Source organism: Equus quagga, chromosome 7 (genome assembly GCF_021613505.1).
Source record: "Equus quagga isolate Etosha38 chromosome 7, UCLA_HA_Equagga_1.0, whole genome shotgun sequence".
NCBI lineage: Eukaryota > Metazoa > Chordata > Mammalia > Perissodactyla > Equidae > Equus > Equus quagga.
The window spans coordinates 72,623,815-72,641,387 of NC_060273.1; the positions used below are offsets into that span (position 1 = coordinate 72,623,815).

Sequence of the window (17,573 nt, forward strand, 5' to 3'; positions counted from 1 at the left end):
GGGCGGGGGCACTGAGAAGCCAAGTGACGTGTCCCAGCTGGGGAGTGGTAGAGCTGAGATTCGGGTCCAGGGCGTCCAACTCCAGATCCTCTCTTAGCCTCTGCGCTGCACCGCTCTCCCAGTTTGTGGACACAGGGGCGTGGCCTCTGAGAGGCTCAGGCTCCTCTTGACTGCTGGGGACTTTCTTTTGCAGCTGGAAGCTGAGGCTGTGTTCCGTGCCATCACCATCGCCAGCCAAACCAACTGTCCTCTTTACGTCACGAAGGTCATGAGCAAGAGTGCGGCCGACCTCATCTCACAAGCCAGGAAAAAAGGTGATTTGTGCTCTCAAGATCTCAGAGCCATTGACACACCATGTGGCTCCTTCCCTCCCTGGCTGTCCTTTATAAATGGTACCTACTTTGCTCATTGCCTTGGTCTCTGGGAAGCCCCTCATCCATGTTAGCCCATTTGATCCTTTCTGTATCCTGTGTGGATGGCAGGATCCTGGGATTGCTCCCACTTGGCAGATGAGTAAACTGAGGCTCAGGAATGGTAAGAGGTTTGCCCAAGATGACATAGCTGACATCAGTTCTTTGAAGACTTGATGCATCTTTCTTCCTCCCTTTGATTTTTCGTTGTCAGTTCACATCATCTGAGCTGTATAAATGAACATATTAGTTAAGATTATATTGGATGCAGAAATCAAAGATCCAACTCAAACTGACCAAACAAACAAAAGTAAATTATTGGTTGAAGATGTTTCAGGTATGGCTGAATCAAGGGCTTTAAACAATGATGTTAGGGCTCTATCACTCTTATTCCTTTCTTGGCTTTGCTTTCCTCTCTGTTGGCCTTATTTTCAGTATGAACAGTGATGAGAATAAATGCCAAGGGGCTCCTATTGTCCTCAACACTTGGTAGGGAGCATGATGAGGAGGTAGAGTACATCTTTTCTAATAGCTCGAGGATAAATCCCTAAGAGAACTGTGATTGCCTTGGTTTGGGTCATGGGCTCATCCCTGAACCAATTACTGCTCTGGGAATGGCATAATTGATTGGCCAGGGTTGAGGGCATTGTGAAGATGGAATCCCACCACTTAAGCTACACAAGTTGGGATAAGTTACTGTAGAAAAGGGGTTGAATGGGTCTCCAAGCATGTCTAGCAACAAGGCCTTCATGACTCGGGACCCTATCCACACTCCCTTCTCATTTCTGCTGCTTTCCTCCATCCATTGTTAACGTGGGCTTCATTTACTCAGCTGTGCTTAGCTAAAGTTTACCCCCCATGTCAAAGCTTTCTTTTCTGCTTTTCATTCTTGTCCTCAGTGACACCCTGATGGGCTCGCTTGTGAACAGAGTGTGGCTGAGAAACTGGAGGCATAGGGCTCTGTGCTTGGCTGGGAGAGAGGATTCAGTAGGCCCTGTTGGTTGTACGATCATGACCGCCGTGTGCTGCTGGCCGTTCTGGTGGTGGCGAGACCCAACATGAGTGATTCATTTACCAAACTCACAACTGATCTGTAAAACTCCACGTGTGAGTGACTGGGAAGGCTTAAAATAGTCCCAGCTGACTGTGATGGCTGAGTATTCAGCTGCCTGGCCTTCTGGCAAAGGCAATCCTTTTCTTGTGGGAGGGGAATCTTCCTAATTGTCTAGACAGTCTTTCTAGCCGGCAGATTCTGGGGCACCTCCTGCCTTCCCCTGCTCGCAGTAAGCCTGCTGTTTTCTCTCTCAGCTTTTAAATGTCTCAACATGACGTTGTGTGGTTGCTCCACTGGGTGTGAGTCATCGGGCCAGAATCAGGAAAGCAGTCCACTGTTCCTTACCCATTCTTGGAGAAAGCCAACAAGAAAAGAAAAGTCCACATCTCTCCCCATGACCACCTGCCACACTCGCCCTCTGACACCTGCTGCAGATGGCTACCTGCTGTCTGGGATCCACTCTCAGGGGGACCTGGGGTTCTCAAGGACAGCCTGTTTCAATTAGATGCTGGGTCTTATTTTAAACTTCACGTAGAAAAATTCCCCACCCTTGTCTGGCTCATGATTCTCTGGCAAGGAGAACGAGTACAGCTGTGTCTCAGGGTGGACGGGAGGCATTATTTCAGTGATGAAAAACTGCCTGTTGAGATTGAGGGCAGTAAACATCTCATGACCTGTCCTTCTCGGGGAAGAGTCAAGAGCTTTCAGAGCAGGAAGAGAGAGGGTAGCAGGGTCTGCTCTTCCCTCCTGACCAGGTTACTATTTAAACCCCAGTGTGTCTAATCATGAAGAGCCCTTTAGTGACTCTGCATAGCTGCTCAAAATTCGTATTAGGAGTCTACGATTTAACACGGACCCACTGTAGGCACTACATAGAGATAAATACTTTGTCTTTACTATTATGTAGAATTCTCAAAGAGCCCTGAGAAATTGGCATTATCATCACTAGTTTTCAGAATAGGAAACTGGGAGATCTTGTCCAGGATCTGCCAGCTGGGAGAGCTTGTATTCAAACCCAGGCATAATTGCAATCTTTTCTCTTTCTAGTCTCCCATCTAGAGACAGCCCAAAGAGAGAGCTCTTCCATTTTTAAGGTTGTATTTCCCCTAATAATATTTGAGTGCTTGCCTTGACTTTCATTTCTTTATTTCTTTGTGATCCTGTATGCTTTAGTTTGGTAAATATTTTGGGAGATCCCTTGAAATTCTCATTAGTCAAGCATTGATCCTTTTTACTGTCCCCCCAAAGAGCAGTGTTGTCATATGTGAATCATTGCCACTGCTTCCTTCTTTTGCCCCTGGCAGACATCACAAATCAATCATGAGTCCTTTTGAATGAGATCAGAAGCATATTTAGAATTCTTCCAGACACAGAATTCCAGGCACGCAAAACCCATTGATTAGAGTTGAAGCAAGGCAATACTTGTTTATAATTCTGGCCATAGAGCCTTCCTACATTTCGATCTTGTGGGAAACTTGAATGTGGAAGATGTAGGATCGAAGCTAGTGAAGCCCAGGGCTGTACAGGAATCTTTAGTTCGAGATTCTGGCACAGAGAAACTTGATACCAACTCATCTTTTGTGAGACAGCGTTTGCCTTCTGATCCTTTCTTCTTTAAGAAGGTCAGCTTGCATCGGTGTGTTTCCCAATATCTTTCCTCCTCTCTCCTTGGTTTGGGCATGTAAGCTCCTAATTCCAGACACAGGGTCCAAGAAGCTAGCCTCATCTTTGATGGGCCCCAGGTTATTGGGTGTCCTTGAGCAAATCACTCCTTGCCTTAGGCTAAGGAGTAAGAAACGTGATGGACAAGATCATGGGATCCTCTCATCCCTGGGAGTAGACTTTACTCTGCAAAACCAAAGTGTGTCCCTGTAACAGCAGGATCTGGCTGTTCCCAGTGAGACGGGCACATCTAGGGCTTTGGGCCCCTACAGTGGGAAAGAGTGGGAGGTGTAAAGAAATCACATTTATTGAGCACCTCCTGTGTGCCAAACACTTTGTATGTGCCAAATGTTTTCATTTTTGCAAGCCTGAGAAATTGACATCATCTTATTTCATCAATTCCAGGACAGATCTTTTCTACATTTTAACATTTCTGAAATGAGGATGGATCTTAGAATCAATGTATTTATTTTTTTCTTTGGCTTCAAATTTTACTTTGCCTCAAAAATTGAGAACTAATGCTGCATCTTGCAACCAATGGCTGCTTGTAATCTAGGGAATACAAAATTGTTCCCATTTAGCAGATAGAAAAGCAGAGGCTTAGAAAAGCTGGGAACGTGGACTTGAACCCAGGTCTGACTAACTCCAGAGCCGCAGCCTGGAGCAGGCTCAGGGGCTGTGATTCTCTGTGCCGGGCCCAGGGCAGCACACACATTCTGCAAGCCCAGTGCCTATTACCCCCCTCTTCCAGGAAATGTGGTCTTTGGCGAGCCCATCACTGCCAGCCTCGGCACGGATGGAACCCATTACTGGAGCAAGAATTGGGCTAAGGCTGCTGCATTTGTGACATCCCCACCTCTGAGTCCCGACCCGACAACTCCTGACTACATCAACTCCTTGCTGGCCAGGTTGGTGCAGAGTGACAAGCAGCAGGCATTGTGTGGAAACATCACGGGGCCGGTGGGATGAGGACTGGAACAGCCCATCCATCAGCTAGACTAGAGTCTGCAGTGAGGAAAACACATTGAGAATTCCCCTGCAGTGCTGAGCAGAGACAACAGGCTCTTCCCCATCATATTTTAAAAATAACTACAGTAATCATATTAATAATGGTAATAGTTAATATGTATTGCATGCTGAGCACTACACACATGATCTTATTGTCCCTCATAACAACTTTATGAGTGGGGAGTATCATCACCATTTTACAGATTAAGCAACTGAGAGCCAGAGAGATGAAATCATTTGCCTAAGTTTGGATGGCTGGTCATGATGACCACCTAACCAAAATGACAGGAGACTCGTTGGCTGCTGCCTCTGAAGATCAGTTCCATCACTCATTTGGAGTGTTACACAAGAGATCTGCTCCCACCCCATCATTTTCCAGATGGGGTAACTAAGCCCCACAGAGGGGAAGAAATTCACCCAAGTTCACATATTGGCAAGAGGCAGAGGAAGGATCCCAAACTCAAGTCATGGCCCTCCAAACGCTTACACTAGACACTCGATTCCCGGCCCCCGAGGCGCCTCTAGCCACCTCTCCCGTTCACATGGAGCTTTTCTCCTCTGCCAGTGGGGACCTGCAGCTCTCTGGAAGTGCCCATTGCACCTTCAGTACTGCCCAGAAAGCCATCGGGAAGGACAACTTCACAGCCATTCCCGAGGGCACCAACGGGGTGGAGGAGCGGATGTCTGTCATCTGGGACAAGGCCGTGGTAAGGATGGAGGTCATGCGAGGGTGGCCAGGGCCAGATCAGGACTTGCTGCCACTGCTCCTCCATGTCCGTCTGTTGGGGGTGGGGGTGCAGACAAGGACTCACACCTGCTGAGGTGTCTGGAACCAGGTGGCTCAGGTGGTTTGGGAATGTACCTTCTAGAGTGATGAATCCTGAGGTCCAGGATTCTGAGGGGGCCTTCTAGGTTGTTAAGGACCAGGTACCAGATGTACAGATCCTTCATCTGACGCATGAATGATCTGTACTTAAAATAATAGGGAATTAAAATTCTGTTTGTTTGGAGAGTTTTATCACTTCGTTTGATAGGGGCGGCTATAGCCCTTTGGAAATGAGAAGTGTGGCATCTCTGCCTAGGACTGAAGTCGTCTTGCTCGTCAAGGGTGCCCTACACTGCTGTGTGGTCATCCAGGCTGTACAAGTGATTGTCTATCAACGTCTTCTGGCAAAGTGGCCTGGCTTTATTTTCCTTGTTAGCATCATAGAAGCTGACCAAAAAAATAGCTATGCAAATGAAGGCTCTCCCTAAGATTTTAGTAAAATTAATAACTCATTATTAAGTTGATCACTTCCCTCTGTTTTATTTTAAGAACCCTAAAGACACTCATTTCAGAGCCAAACAGAATGCAGATAAACTAATGCCTTGTTTGTCTGGACAATGTAATCCACCAAGTTTTCCTTCTTGGCTCCCAGGAAGCTCAAAGCTAGATTTTTTTTTTTGCTGAGGAAGGTTTGCCCTGAGCTAATAGCCATTGCCGATTTTCCTCTTTATTTTCTTTTTTATGTGAGCCACTGCCACAGCATGACCACTAGCAGATGAGTGGTGTAGGTCTGCACCCAGGAACCAAACCCAGGCTGCCAAAGCAGACTGTGCCAAACATAACCACTAGGCCACCAGGGCTGGCCCTCAAAGCTAGATTTTAAACTAAATTCTTCTTTCCTTACCCAGGCTTTTTGTTCTGAGAAGAGGGAAGGTATAAATATTTTTGTCTCTTACATAGTTAGATTTTGTCTTTTTTTAACCTCATTAGGTATTTATGAATGTACATATATATTTATGTTGGCACTGTCTGGAATTGTTAAAAAATAATATACATATTTTTATTACCAACATGATACATGCTGAATCAGGAATACTTGGAAACCACAGAAAAGTGCACACACGAAAGAAAACAAAAATGACTGATAATCCCACAATCCAGCCATGACCATTGTTATCCTCTGGGTGAGGTTCTTCCAGATTTGACCTATGCCCATGTAAATACAAACACATGTCTAAAAAAATGGACTCATAGTCACATTTGTTTTTACTGTGAACTCTCTATAATCCTTTTTAGAATTAGAAAGGATAAATAAGTAGGTAGATGTCTGCACGTATGCAAACTTCAGGAGCAGTAACTTCCATCTTAAGCCGTGCACTTAACCATTTTGCCCGGGCCACCATGATGGCCAAGCTGATTCCATAGGTTGCTGGATGGAGTTCCATCCTCACCACCTCAGAATCCCCTCTTTGTACTCCATTTCTGGGCCTTGGTGGTCACCCCGCTCTGAGCTCAGAAGCCCTAGATTGACAATTTTTCTGTTTTTTATATTTCAATAGGCCACAGGAAAAATGGATGAAAACCAGTTTGTGGCCGTGACAAGCACAAATGCTGCCAAGATCTTCAACCTGTATCCCCGTAAGGGAAGAATATCTGTGGGTTCTGACAGCGACCTGGTGATCTGGGATCCAGATGCTGTAAAGATTGTCTCTGCCAAGAACCACCAGTCGGTAAGGCTGGAGCTGGTCGGAGTGGAGCAGACGGGAGAATGTGTGCAAGGAACTTGGTCAGCAGAGATGTGTGTATGTGGCGTGCGGGGGTAGTCAGACTAGGAGGTGTTGCAATAACAAACCATCCCAAATTCTCAGTGACTTAAACCCTCAACGGTTTATTTCTCACTCCTGATTTCTAAAATGGGTCAGCAAAGGGGCTCTGCCCATCATGGTCACTCAGGGATGGAAGCTGATGGAGGTGCCATCTTTATCCACGGTTCCGTGATTGCTGAGGCTAGGGGCCAGCACGTGGTAAACGGTGTACTGGCTCTGGAAGCTTTCCCGTGACATTATTTCCTCTCCCACTGTGTTGGCCAAAGCCAGTCCTGTGGCCGTACCTTCCTCCAGGGGTGCAGGAAGTACAATGATAGGAGGGGAAAGAATAGGAAAAAACTGGTGACCAGCACTGACATCTTCATCATGAGGACTTCCATGTGGAAGATAATAATTAAAGCCCAGTGCCTAACAGAAAGGGGCTTCATAGTTGTTAGTAGAAGTAGTTTTCAAGCACTTTAATTCATTGCATCTTCATAGTCTTTTACAGATAGACACTATTATCATCCCCATTTTATAGATAAGGAAATGGAGATGCAGAGAGACAAGATAAGTTATACAGCAAGGAAATGGTGAAGCTAGGATTCAAACCTAGAGGACCTGACTCCAAACTCATGTCCTTAATCACTTTGCAATAATGCCTTTAACTTGTTGAATAAATGAAGAGGGTAGGGAGAAATCCCATTTTGGGTGGGAATGGCCTTTGCTTAAACCTTGTGTCGTATCACATTATTTAATTTCGAGCTAGTGGGGACCCAAGGGTCAATATAGCCCACTTACCCACCCATTCAACACAAGACCACCAAGTACAGCATCCCTGTTGGTTATCCAGGTTCTCTCTGAACACTGCCAGCGACCAAAGTTACTTCTGCATGAGGACCTTACTAAAGACGGATGCTTCTCTTTGCTGGGAATTCCAGCCTTTACTTAGCAAGTATCTGTCTCATGGTGCCTCTACCCACTGCAGCTTGCATATGCCTTGTAAGCTTTTCCTGGCCTACCTGGCGAATCAGTTCCTAGTGACCCTGAAGACAGGATCCCACGCCCAGGAGAACCACTTCCTTTTTTCTCCCTCCTGCACCCACACCCACAGCTTTGCCCTCACCCTGTCTCTAGGCTGCAGAGTACAACATCTTTGAAGGGATGGAGCTGCGTGGGGCGCCTCTGGTGGTCATCTGCCAGGGCAAGATCATGCTGGAAGATGGCAACCTGCACGTGACGCAGGGGACCGGCCGTTTCATCCCCTGCAGCCCGTTCTCTGACTATGTCTACAAGCGCATTAAAGCCCGGAGGAAGGTAAGACACACCTGGGGGAGAGGAAGGGCTGTGTCCCATTCAGGCACAGGGACAGTACCCATGAGATTGGGAGGGGTCTATAGCTCAGGACCCTCCGAGAGAAATTCACAGCAACAATCTCTTCCTGAAGGACAATCACACAGATTTAATGTATTAGGAAGGAGGGTTTCAGAAACCTTTCTGGCTAAAGAAGCTTTTTAAAAATGAATTTCCTCCACTTTTATAATGCTTTTTTAAAAAGTAATTTAAAATTTTAGTAATTCAAAATCATTAAAAAATATATACTGATAAATGGCAAATGTTTGTAACTCTTTTAGCTAGTTCTGTGGTTCAAGTAAAATCTTATTTATGGCCCTGATTTCACAGATAGATGGATGGATGCACACACACATGTGTATACATATTTATGTCTATGTGTATGTGTGTCTGTCTACACATTACAAACAGAGTAGCCCTTGTTGATTTAGGGGTGAGGCCCAGAACAGTCTTTTCAGCTCCCCCTCCCACCCCACATCAGTCTCCAGGTCACCTTCCTATAAAGTTAGGGCTCTGCAAAGCAGGGTTAGCCCAGCCCTGGGGTCGTGGAATTTGAGCCCGGGTCCTGACCTCGTTGTTAGAAAGGATACAGTCATCTGTGCGCGTGGGATGGAGGAGATGCTGGGGAGAGGAGAAGTGGGGCTCACTTTGGGCCAGTCCAGAGGAAGCAGCCATGCCCACCTCTGTGCCTGGACCCACCCCAGGGCCCCCGGCCTCCCTGCAGGTCAAGGTGAGAAAGAGAGCCTGGGAAACAGACTCTGAGAGAGAGATTTTCCCCCACAAAGGCCTCAGCTGATAACAGGGATATTTGGATCTGGCCTGGTCCTTGAAGGGGGTCTGGGCCTTGTATTCACTCCCATACTCCCCCACCCCAACCTATGAACCAGTCACTGGATGTGGGGTGCCCCTGGGCAGAGGGCGAGGCCTTGGGCAAGGTGGCTATCTTCAGCTGAGGGCAGTTCTTGGAAGAGGCTCAGCTGAGAACTTCCTACTGCCAACACCTCCAGCGGCTGGGAGAATGAGTCTTCAGTCGTGGTGATCATGAGGTAGGGGCTGGGGACAGGAATATGGGTGCACACTCCAGCGTCTACACACTACAGAGAGAGGCTCACAGAAACTCAATAAGTAAGTGCCCCATCCCACTCCCAGACCCCCAGTGATCCCAGTAAGTGGTTGTCAGCCTCTGTATGGACATTTGCAACACAGGAAGCCTCCCCACCTTTGAGGCAGCCGACCTGCTCTGCCTGTGAGAATGAACTTCTTTCTGCTGAGCTGAAGTCTGCCTTCCTGAGGGCGACCAACCAGCTCAGTTCTGCTCCTGGCCCCTGCACAGAATGAGCTAAACCCATCTCTCAAAGCATCCATGTGTTTCCAAAGTCATCTATGGTTTAGTCTAAAAATCCCTGTGGCCTTTCACTTTTTATTTTATGACAACGCTTTGAATCCCTTCACTATTCTTATCTCTTTATTAGTGATCATTTTAAAGTTAGTTATATGGAGTCAAATTCCACACTCCAGTTTTAGCCCAATAGAGAACAGAGTGAAACTCCAACATCCCTTATTTTGGCTCTTTATTTCCATTAATGTGACTTTGATTCTGAACCCAAAGAAATGATGATCTAGAGTTATTGGTCAAGGGTTTGGGGGAGGATAGTCATCCTTTCACCTGAATTATTAGCATCCGCAAATCTGATTGGCTTTGCCTCTGCACCTGTGCCTGAGTCACTAACAGAAGGAAGCCTCTGTGGCCCGCTTTCTTGGAGTCTTACCATGAGCCATCCTGTACTCTCAGGCTCCACGGCAACATGTCCTCATTGCCTCATCTCTGGCCAATGATAAGAAACAGGCGGAGGTTGTGTGTTGGCCTTACCGCTGCCTCAGGTGGTCTTGCTGTATTTGTGCAATAGCCTGTGAGCCCCTTGGGGGAGGCACCGTGTTTCATGTGACCCTGAGCCCCTGTGCCTGGCACCAGGCCCAGTGCAGAATATGCACTTGAGTGATGCTGGCTGGCTCCAGGGCAAGTTCACAGCCACAGCCAGAGGTCAGCGGGTCAGACCACAGGATGTTCATTTCAAGGGCTGCCAACTCTGATCTGTGCTGAGGAGCGTGAATGTCGAGCTCCCACAGAATCTCATTCCTGCCAGCACCTGCCACCTCGTCTCAAATTGCCACCCTTCCCGCCCGCTCTCCTCCAGCCCGACAAGCGCGGTTCTTCCATTCCGTACCATTTCCACCATTGGTTTCTTCTGCTGGGAACGCTGCCATCCACACCACTCCTCTGCATCCCCCAGCCTCCTCCTTCCCTCAACCCCAGCCCCATAACGAGCTCCTTTGATCCTTAAGGTCAAAGCTCACCTATTTGGAGTGGCCTTCACTGACCACCTCCATCGTCATCCTATCGTAACACCCCCCTTTATTTTATACTACTTCTCCTTTCCTTAAAATAATACTACGTTGATTTTCTGGCTCCCACTACACACACTAATTCACTGTTATGTTTGTGCTGTCTAGAACAGATTCGAACTGTTGAAGGAATAACCAGTGATGCACTTTCTCTGCTGCAGATGGCAGACCTGCACGCTGTCCCGAGGGGCATGTATGATGGGCCTGTGTTTGACCTGACCACCACGCCCAAGGGGGGCACACCTGCCGGCTCCACCCGGGGCTCTCCCACGCGGCCGACCCCTCCCGTGAGGAACCTCCATCAGTCGGGATTTAGCCTGTCCGGTGAGTCGGACAAGCTGATGGTGACCTTTAGTGAGGGGAGGAAGGAGCAGGAGAGGGAGAGATCTGCGCTCTGGGGCTAGTGGGTGATCCTGGGAGCAAACCCGGAAGGCCTTTGCCAGCCCAGTGCCACATCACCTTTTAGGGAGAAGGTTACTGGGGCAAGCAGGAAAGTTTGCAGAACCAAAGAGGAGTCTTGTTGAGAAAGTAAGCCCAGGCTCAGTCAGGTTAAAGATTAGGTTTAAATGATGACCAATTCTGCTTAGAGATCACACCTGGTCGGGGCGGGGGTGGGAGCGTGGCTGGATGGTTTGCATTATGAACTGATCATGATTCTCTGCATTAGACTGTGAGAGCTGTGCAATATGTTGGGTTTTCTTTGTTTGCCCAGGTTCAAAGATAGCTTATTTTTATGCTTAAGTTGCAGTAACTTCTTCTAACCTAGGATTTTTATTATATTCTCTTTATTATATTTATAATATTAGTAATGATAATAATGCCAACATAGCTACCATTGATAGCACATTTACCATGGGTTAGCCAGATCATTCATCGTATCTATTCTTTAAGAACTGTCTGATATTAAAAGAAAATAATTATTCCATTGCTCCATTACCTGTAGTCTTAAAATGGGGAAAAAATAAATGTAGATTTGCATCTCTGGTGAACAATTTAAATGTGACGGAGGCAAGATAACAAGGGAGAGGGATTAAGTAAAGGGAACAGTATGGGGGAACAAGAAGAGTATGAAATGGGAGAAACAGGGAAAGAGGGAGAAAAAGCAATGAGCGAGACACAGATGGGGAGGAAGACAAGGAAAAGGGCTGAAAGTTTTGAGGTGCCATTGCCAGAGGTGACATTCTGCTAACCACAGAAATTTTTGTCCATGTTTTGCCATTTTCCATTGCTCCCTGGCTATGGTGACCCCTAAACTTACAATGGGCATAAGTGCACGTCGATGTTTCCTTTCGTGCTGTGGCCACAGGGGCCCGACCATCACCCCCCAAGCTCTGAGACCCTGGCAAGTGACCTAACCCCTCACAAGCCTCAGTCACTCCTCTGCAAAGTGGGATAAAACAGTCTCCCTCCCCAGGATAGTGGTAAGGATTGAATGAGAGGATCCGAGAAGGCTGTAAAACCCTGCCTGTCACGATGAATGTAAGCAGCTATTTTTCGTAGTGTTATCAGTGTTCTTTTTATTAGCTGTGTTATGATGCTGAGAGTCCCGTGAAATCTAGATGTGAACCTGGCTTTTTCCTGGCAGAGGGTGGTTTTCAGGAAGGTGGGTATGAAAAGTCTAGAATACTTGACAGACTGGAATAGAAGTGTCTTGAGAGATGAGTGTAGGAAGGCACTTAATATCTTACACCCTTAAAATTAATCCACTTTCTCTCTTGTCCACACCCCTCTCTCTCCCTTTTTTCTCCCTGGGAATTTCTTGCCAACTGCAGGCACCCAAGTGGATGAGGGGGTCCGCTCTGCCAGCAAGCGCATCGTGGCGCCCCCTGGAGGCCGTTCTAACATCACATCCCTGAGTTAAGCAACCCCTCCCCAGAGGGGCAGAAGCAAGAAGAGATTTCTTTGAAGCCAAAATGGTACACCAATATTTAAGAAGGAAAGCGAATCCAAACAGTTGCGATCTAAAGAATCAATAAGCCTCAAGCCTTATGTTTCTCCAATGTTACGCTCGCTTGCCTAGCTTTACGAATATTGCTTTGTTTTCTGTTTATGCATAGCCTTGATTGGTTTGACCCCCCCCCCCATTTACATGCATGCAATCAGACAGGCCACTAAGGTGAAAGAGTCTGCTATATAGTGTCGAGAGCGTGTGTAGTGCTGCATCTTATGACAAGGGGACAGACAAAGCTGGGATGTCAGGAAAATGATAGAAGGGACGCAGGTTATTTGGGGTGAGTGGGTGGTGGGAGCCCAGAGCAAAGCGGAGGGCTCAAGGGTGGGGTAGGGTGGATACGGGGGAGGTGGGTGGGTGAGCTGAAGGGGTCTTGTGTATTGTGTTGATGAAGTGCGTTTATTTCCATGGAAGATGGCCACTTGGGCAGCCGTCACTTCATCACAGTCCCCCGGGGTCTGCGGAGAAGACAGGCAGTCTTTGGGTTCTGAACTTGGTCACGTCCCCTCCTAGTAGATTTTATTCCTTTGAATGTTTTATTAAAACACCAAAATCCAACCATTGCTTCCACCTTCTTGGTCGTGCCAGTGTTTGGTCGGGCCTCTTTCTCAGTGTTGCTTTCAAATTCTTCTCTTTCCTGGCCTGGGAAGGGACAGAGGAGAGAAGAAAGGACACTTCTCTGCCTCTGGCTCTCCCTGCCTCTTTGGTGCTCTTAAAAGGCAACAGCTGGGCGCAAGGCAAGGCCCTCAGGGTGAGGGCAGCCACGCTGAAGTAACACCTCCCTCTCCACATGTGTTGGAGATCACCTCCCACTCTGCTGTCTTTGCAAACGAGAAGAGTAGCATGCCTCTGGCATCCTGAGTTAGGATCGGAGCTCAGATGGGCCTGAATAAAGGGCTTCTCTTGCCACCATGAGCATTTGATTCTCTCCATCTCCTGAGATCCAGGCACATCCATGACAGAAGAGGACTTTTCGTTCCTGTTGAGAATTACTTTCTTAGGTGTTCCTAACTTTCACTAGTACTAGGTAATCTCAGCTTCTATGAGACTCAAGCAGGGCTTTGGGAAAGCCAGTCTGGAACAGAGGGAGCACATTCTGTGGCCCTGGTTCTAATTTTCAATCCTAAACCATCTGTTTCCCCTACCATTAGCATATCCTTTGGGGTAACTTTTTGTTTCAGTATCAGAATCTCCTAAGGTGAGTGGAAGTGACATGCAGCCTCCTGATGTGGCACGTAGAGGAAATTAGCATAAGCATTTGCATCTGTCTTGTCTGTCAGAGCTGAGTGTCCATTTCCCCATCATGCCACTTCTGAAAATTCAATTTTGGGGGCAAGTTCTGTAAGCCAGATGAGGATCTATAGAACCAAGAGGCCCAGATACAGAAATAATATATTCAACCTGGGATCAGACTTCTGTGCTTGGGGGATCCAGCTGGTAGAACCCATAACCCTGTGCTCTAAGTACTTTGAAGAAAAGAGCAGGCCTCAGACACCTTTCAAGTGCTTAGGAGGAGCCATTATCTCTGACTGCAGGTTTTTATAACTTGAAGACCAGAGAAAAGGAAATGCATGGCTAAAGAGGAATTTGGAAATAGCCAAAGAAGAGGATTTCCCCTTGAAAGCTAATGTGTTCTAATCATGAAAAAGTTTATTTTTCTTCATAATAGGGAATCTTGCTATTTTAAGCTTTTTTATGGTCCCTTTATTTTAAGGGAAACAAGTGAAGGGGAGGATTAGCTCTTAATTTATAACTCAGAGATTTGGGGGCCTATCGTAGAACTGGGAATGATGGTTTTGTAGGCAGAGGGAGCGTGTCAAATGGGAAGCATCTATATACCTCATTGGCTGGGCTGGGCATTAGGATATGTTGCAGTACCAGCCATAAACACCAGATGGAGGAAAAGACGCGTTAAATAACTCTAGTCGGCACATCCACTTGGGTCCCATCTGCTGCTGTTACCCAGCCCGAGTCCAACTCATCCCTCTGCGACCTCTCTATGCCATGAAAATAAATCTTTCGTGGCCACTTGGTCACACTCAGGACTTCTGAATGAAACATTCAACCAGAACTTTATATTCTACACAAGCTTTCCTTGCTGTAGAACAACCCCTTAATGCCTTCACGATGGGCAACAGGATCTGAGGAAGCCTCTCTTTCTTCACTTATTAACTTCCCAAGCATAGAAATTCCTGAGAATGCCAAGAAAACTCCCACTGTTTTCTTGGCTTTGATTTCTGATTACTTGTTACTTAAGATTTATATTCAAATTTGTCCTGTTCCATGAGACACATCCAAGAGCCCCATACAAAGGGTTTAGGACGAGAACGTGACAATGAGTCACAGCCCTCTCAAAATTCACTGGCGTCTCACCCAAGTGTGGGAGGCCATGCTGGATCCTCCTCTCCCCCCCAAGCTTTCTTTTGCTGTCTCATCCCTTGGCCTGGCCCCTCTCTAAGGATGACTTGCCTTCCCCTCAGCCTTCTCACATTATTCCTAAACCCAGATGACAGTCAACTGAGTTTCTGTCTGGGAGGGTCACCATCTTGGGTAGTTGAGAAGGTATTTGTGGAACTGTTAAATCAGCCATCCCGTAGAGATATTTCTTCTAAGTTTTCTAAAAATGGCAGGGTTGTAGTTATCCCGAAAATGGGTTTTCTTTAAAGTCCAATCATCCTGTGGCCTTTTCTTCATAACTACACCCAGAGAGTCATGCTCTGCTCCAAAGGCCTCAATCCAAAGCCTGGACTGTTGTTCACCCTGAGAAGCTCTTCCCAACAGGGTGATAATTCCCACCAGCTCCTTGCCCCAAGTTTCCCAAGCCTTCTCCCTTGGAAAACTCCAGCTTGAGTCCCAGCTATACACATGGGCTTTCCTGGGCAGCCAGCATCCATTGTAAGTTCCCTCTTGGAAAATGGTGTGTGGGTGTCAGTTCTGTGTCTGGTGAATATGGACAGACAGTAACTATCTCCCTGTGATCTGTGGTAGCTGTGAGGCAGCTCTGGAACGTGAAGAGCTGTTTGGTTTGAACCGTGAAGAAAACTGTGTTTTGAGTTTAGCTGAGATTAAGAAAAAAAAAAAAGTTCATCAAGTGACTGTTAATGTAAACCTGGTTATTAAAATAACTCAAATTATAGATGTCGTCCAGCCTTCTTCTGTGTGCGACGTGCCATTTCACCTACCATATTAAACTTGCACAATAAAACTGAGATGGTTAGTGAGAGGGGCAGTTCTGATGAAAACAGAGTTGTCCTCAGAAAATTTGGAGAGTTTCTATCTTTTCAGTTGAGGTCGAGTTTTTGTTTTGGCCACAATGTTTGATGACCGTTATTGAAACTTTGGGGAATGACTGAAGTTTTTTCTGTGGATCCCCCAATTTAGTATTAGCGGAAAAGACATTGCCCATTGGGATAAATCCAGCTGAGTCCAGAACAGATCCTGAAAGTTTTTTTTTCTTTTTTATCATCCCCTTGAAGCATTTTCTGCTTCTTCCTAAAAGCCTGGACTTTGAGAAAACTCAAAACTAAGCATGTTCCAAAATACATTCTTTAGCAAACTGATCTCAAGTTGTCTAATGAGTATTGGAAAGGCTTATTTACTAAGTCAACTCCTCTGAGAGATTTAAAGTACATATCATCAAGTTAAAGGCTCTGAGAAATCCCATGTCTTTCAAAATTTGTCTACTTCCAGGTTCTCAAACTTTTTTTTGACTACTGAACCCTCTTATATCATCTTTCAACATTCCACCAAACCTGTTTTACTAAACCCTTTTGGGAAAACACTATTAGATCCAATTACAGTTGATGCAGGACATTTTTCTTTGCAAATGTTAGACTAGTATATGCAAAAAAATTCTTTCGAAAAGAGTTTTTAAAAGTCTGGTGTAACTGAAAATTCAGGGATGGATTTGGGTAGATTCAAGCACAGATTCTTTCCATCTCTAAGCCATACTTGCCTTTAGTAAAGTGCTTCATTCTTAGGAAAGCTCTTTCCATGTGGGAGCAAAACTGGCCATCAGCATCGCCAGGTTTCCATTTTACCTGCTTAGCAACTTCGGAAGAAAGAGACAGACTCCCTCCATAGTTCCAGACTGATTCTGATTGGTCTGGCTTGGGTCATGTATTCACCATTGAACTAGTCACTGTGGCTGGGAGACTGGGGGACTGATTTGCCACATGCCCAGCCCCTGAGTGACCTTGAGTGGACCCCTTGATTTCACTCTCAAAGAAAAACAATTTGTGCTACTAGAAGAAGAGGTGACGGATGCTGGGCAGGCAAAAACAGCAGATGGCCATGGCACCATTCTCAAGCCTGCAGGGCATGAATGTTTTGCTCAGCAAAGTATATGTGTGTGGGTTGGGGCAGGTGGAGAAGGGGACCAGGGGATGGTAATTTCTGATGAATTGCTTTTATGTGCGACGAACCCCTCTTAGTTTGGGAGAACGACGTTGTTAGTATAGGAGCACACAGTACTGGTACCTTTTAACACAGAAGCTCAGAAACCATGTCAAAGCTAGCCTGAGCATATAAAGAATTATTTAAACTTGACATTCAAGGTTTGATGATTTGGCCCATAGTCCCATTTTGTGGCTCAAACTCAGGATTGGTGAAACACCTCTCTCCTTATGACCAAGGCAGCAATTGAGCTCTGCTTAGGATTAGCATGGGTTTAAAGGGCATAGTCAATGCTTAAAATGAACTCAGGTTGCAGGGCTGTAAAAGGGATGAAGTCGTTTTTTTTAAAGTTAGTGAAATTCACACACTGACTAACTTTCACACCTCTACGGACTGAGTCACACTGACCAGGTGAGGAATGAGAACACTGAGTAGGAATATCAAGGTCTTTCTGGTTTCAAAGAACTTTTTGGAATCAGCTCTGCTACCATCAAGCCCTCTCAAAGGGAACACCCATCCTGAGCAGGAAATGGGGTATGAAAGGGCCAAGGCAACCGGCAAAAATGAGATCACATACTTAAGGCTGGCACTCTTTAGAATCAAAAGAGGTCTAGATGCTGCTTGTGCTCAACTGGCTGCTGAGAACACAACAGGACACTTAACATGACCCAGACAACACGGCACCCATCACGCAGGACTTTAGAGCCCACAGTGTGACTTACAAGAACCCATTTATTTCAGGACAAGCCTGAGGAACCAGCTGGCC

General features: G+C 46.4%; 1 protein-coding gene across 3 annotated transcripts in view; it reads left to right on the plus strand.

Annotated features, from left to right (window-relative positions):
- The window catches only part of DPYSL3 (dihydropyrimidinase like 3), a 110,521-nt gene extending 94,973 nt beyond the window's left edge, over nt 1-15,548 (plus strand). For all 3 annotated transcript variants that reach the window (XM_046667315.1, XM_046667316.1, XM_046667318.1), the window contains 7 exons: nt 194-314; nt 3,878-4,034; nt 4,700-4,841; nt 6,460-6,630; nt 7,843-8,022; nt 10,623-10,785; nt 12,234-15,548. In XM_046667315.1, the coding sequence (XP_046523271.1) occupies nt 194-314; nt 3,878-4,034; nt 4,700-4,841; nt 6,460-6,630; nt 7,843-8,022; nt 10,623-10,785; nt 12,234-12,322 (1,023 nt within the window). In that variant the 3' untranslated portion in view covers nt 12,323-15,548. The remainder of the gene's footprint in view (nt 1-193; nt 315-3,877; nt 4,035-4,699; nt 4,842-6,459; nt 6,631-7,842; nt 8,023-10,622; nt 10,786-12,233) is intronic.
- The last annotated feature ends 2,025 nt before the right edge of the window (nt 15,549-17,573 follow it).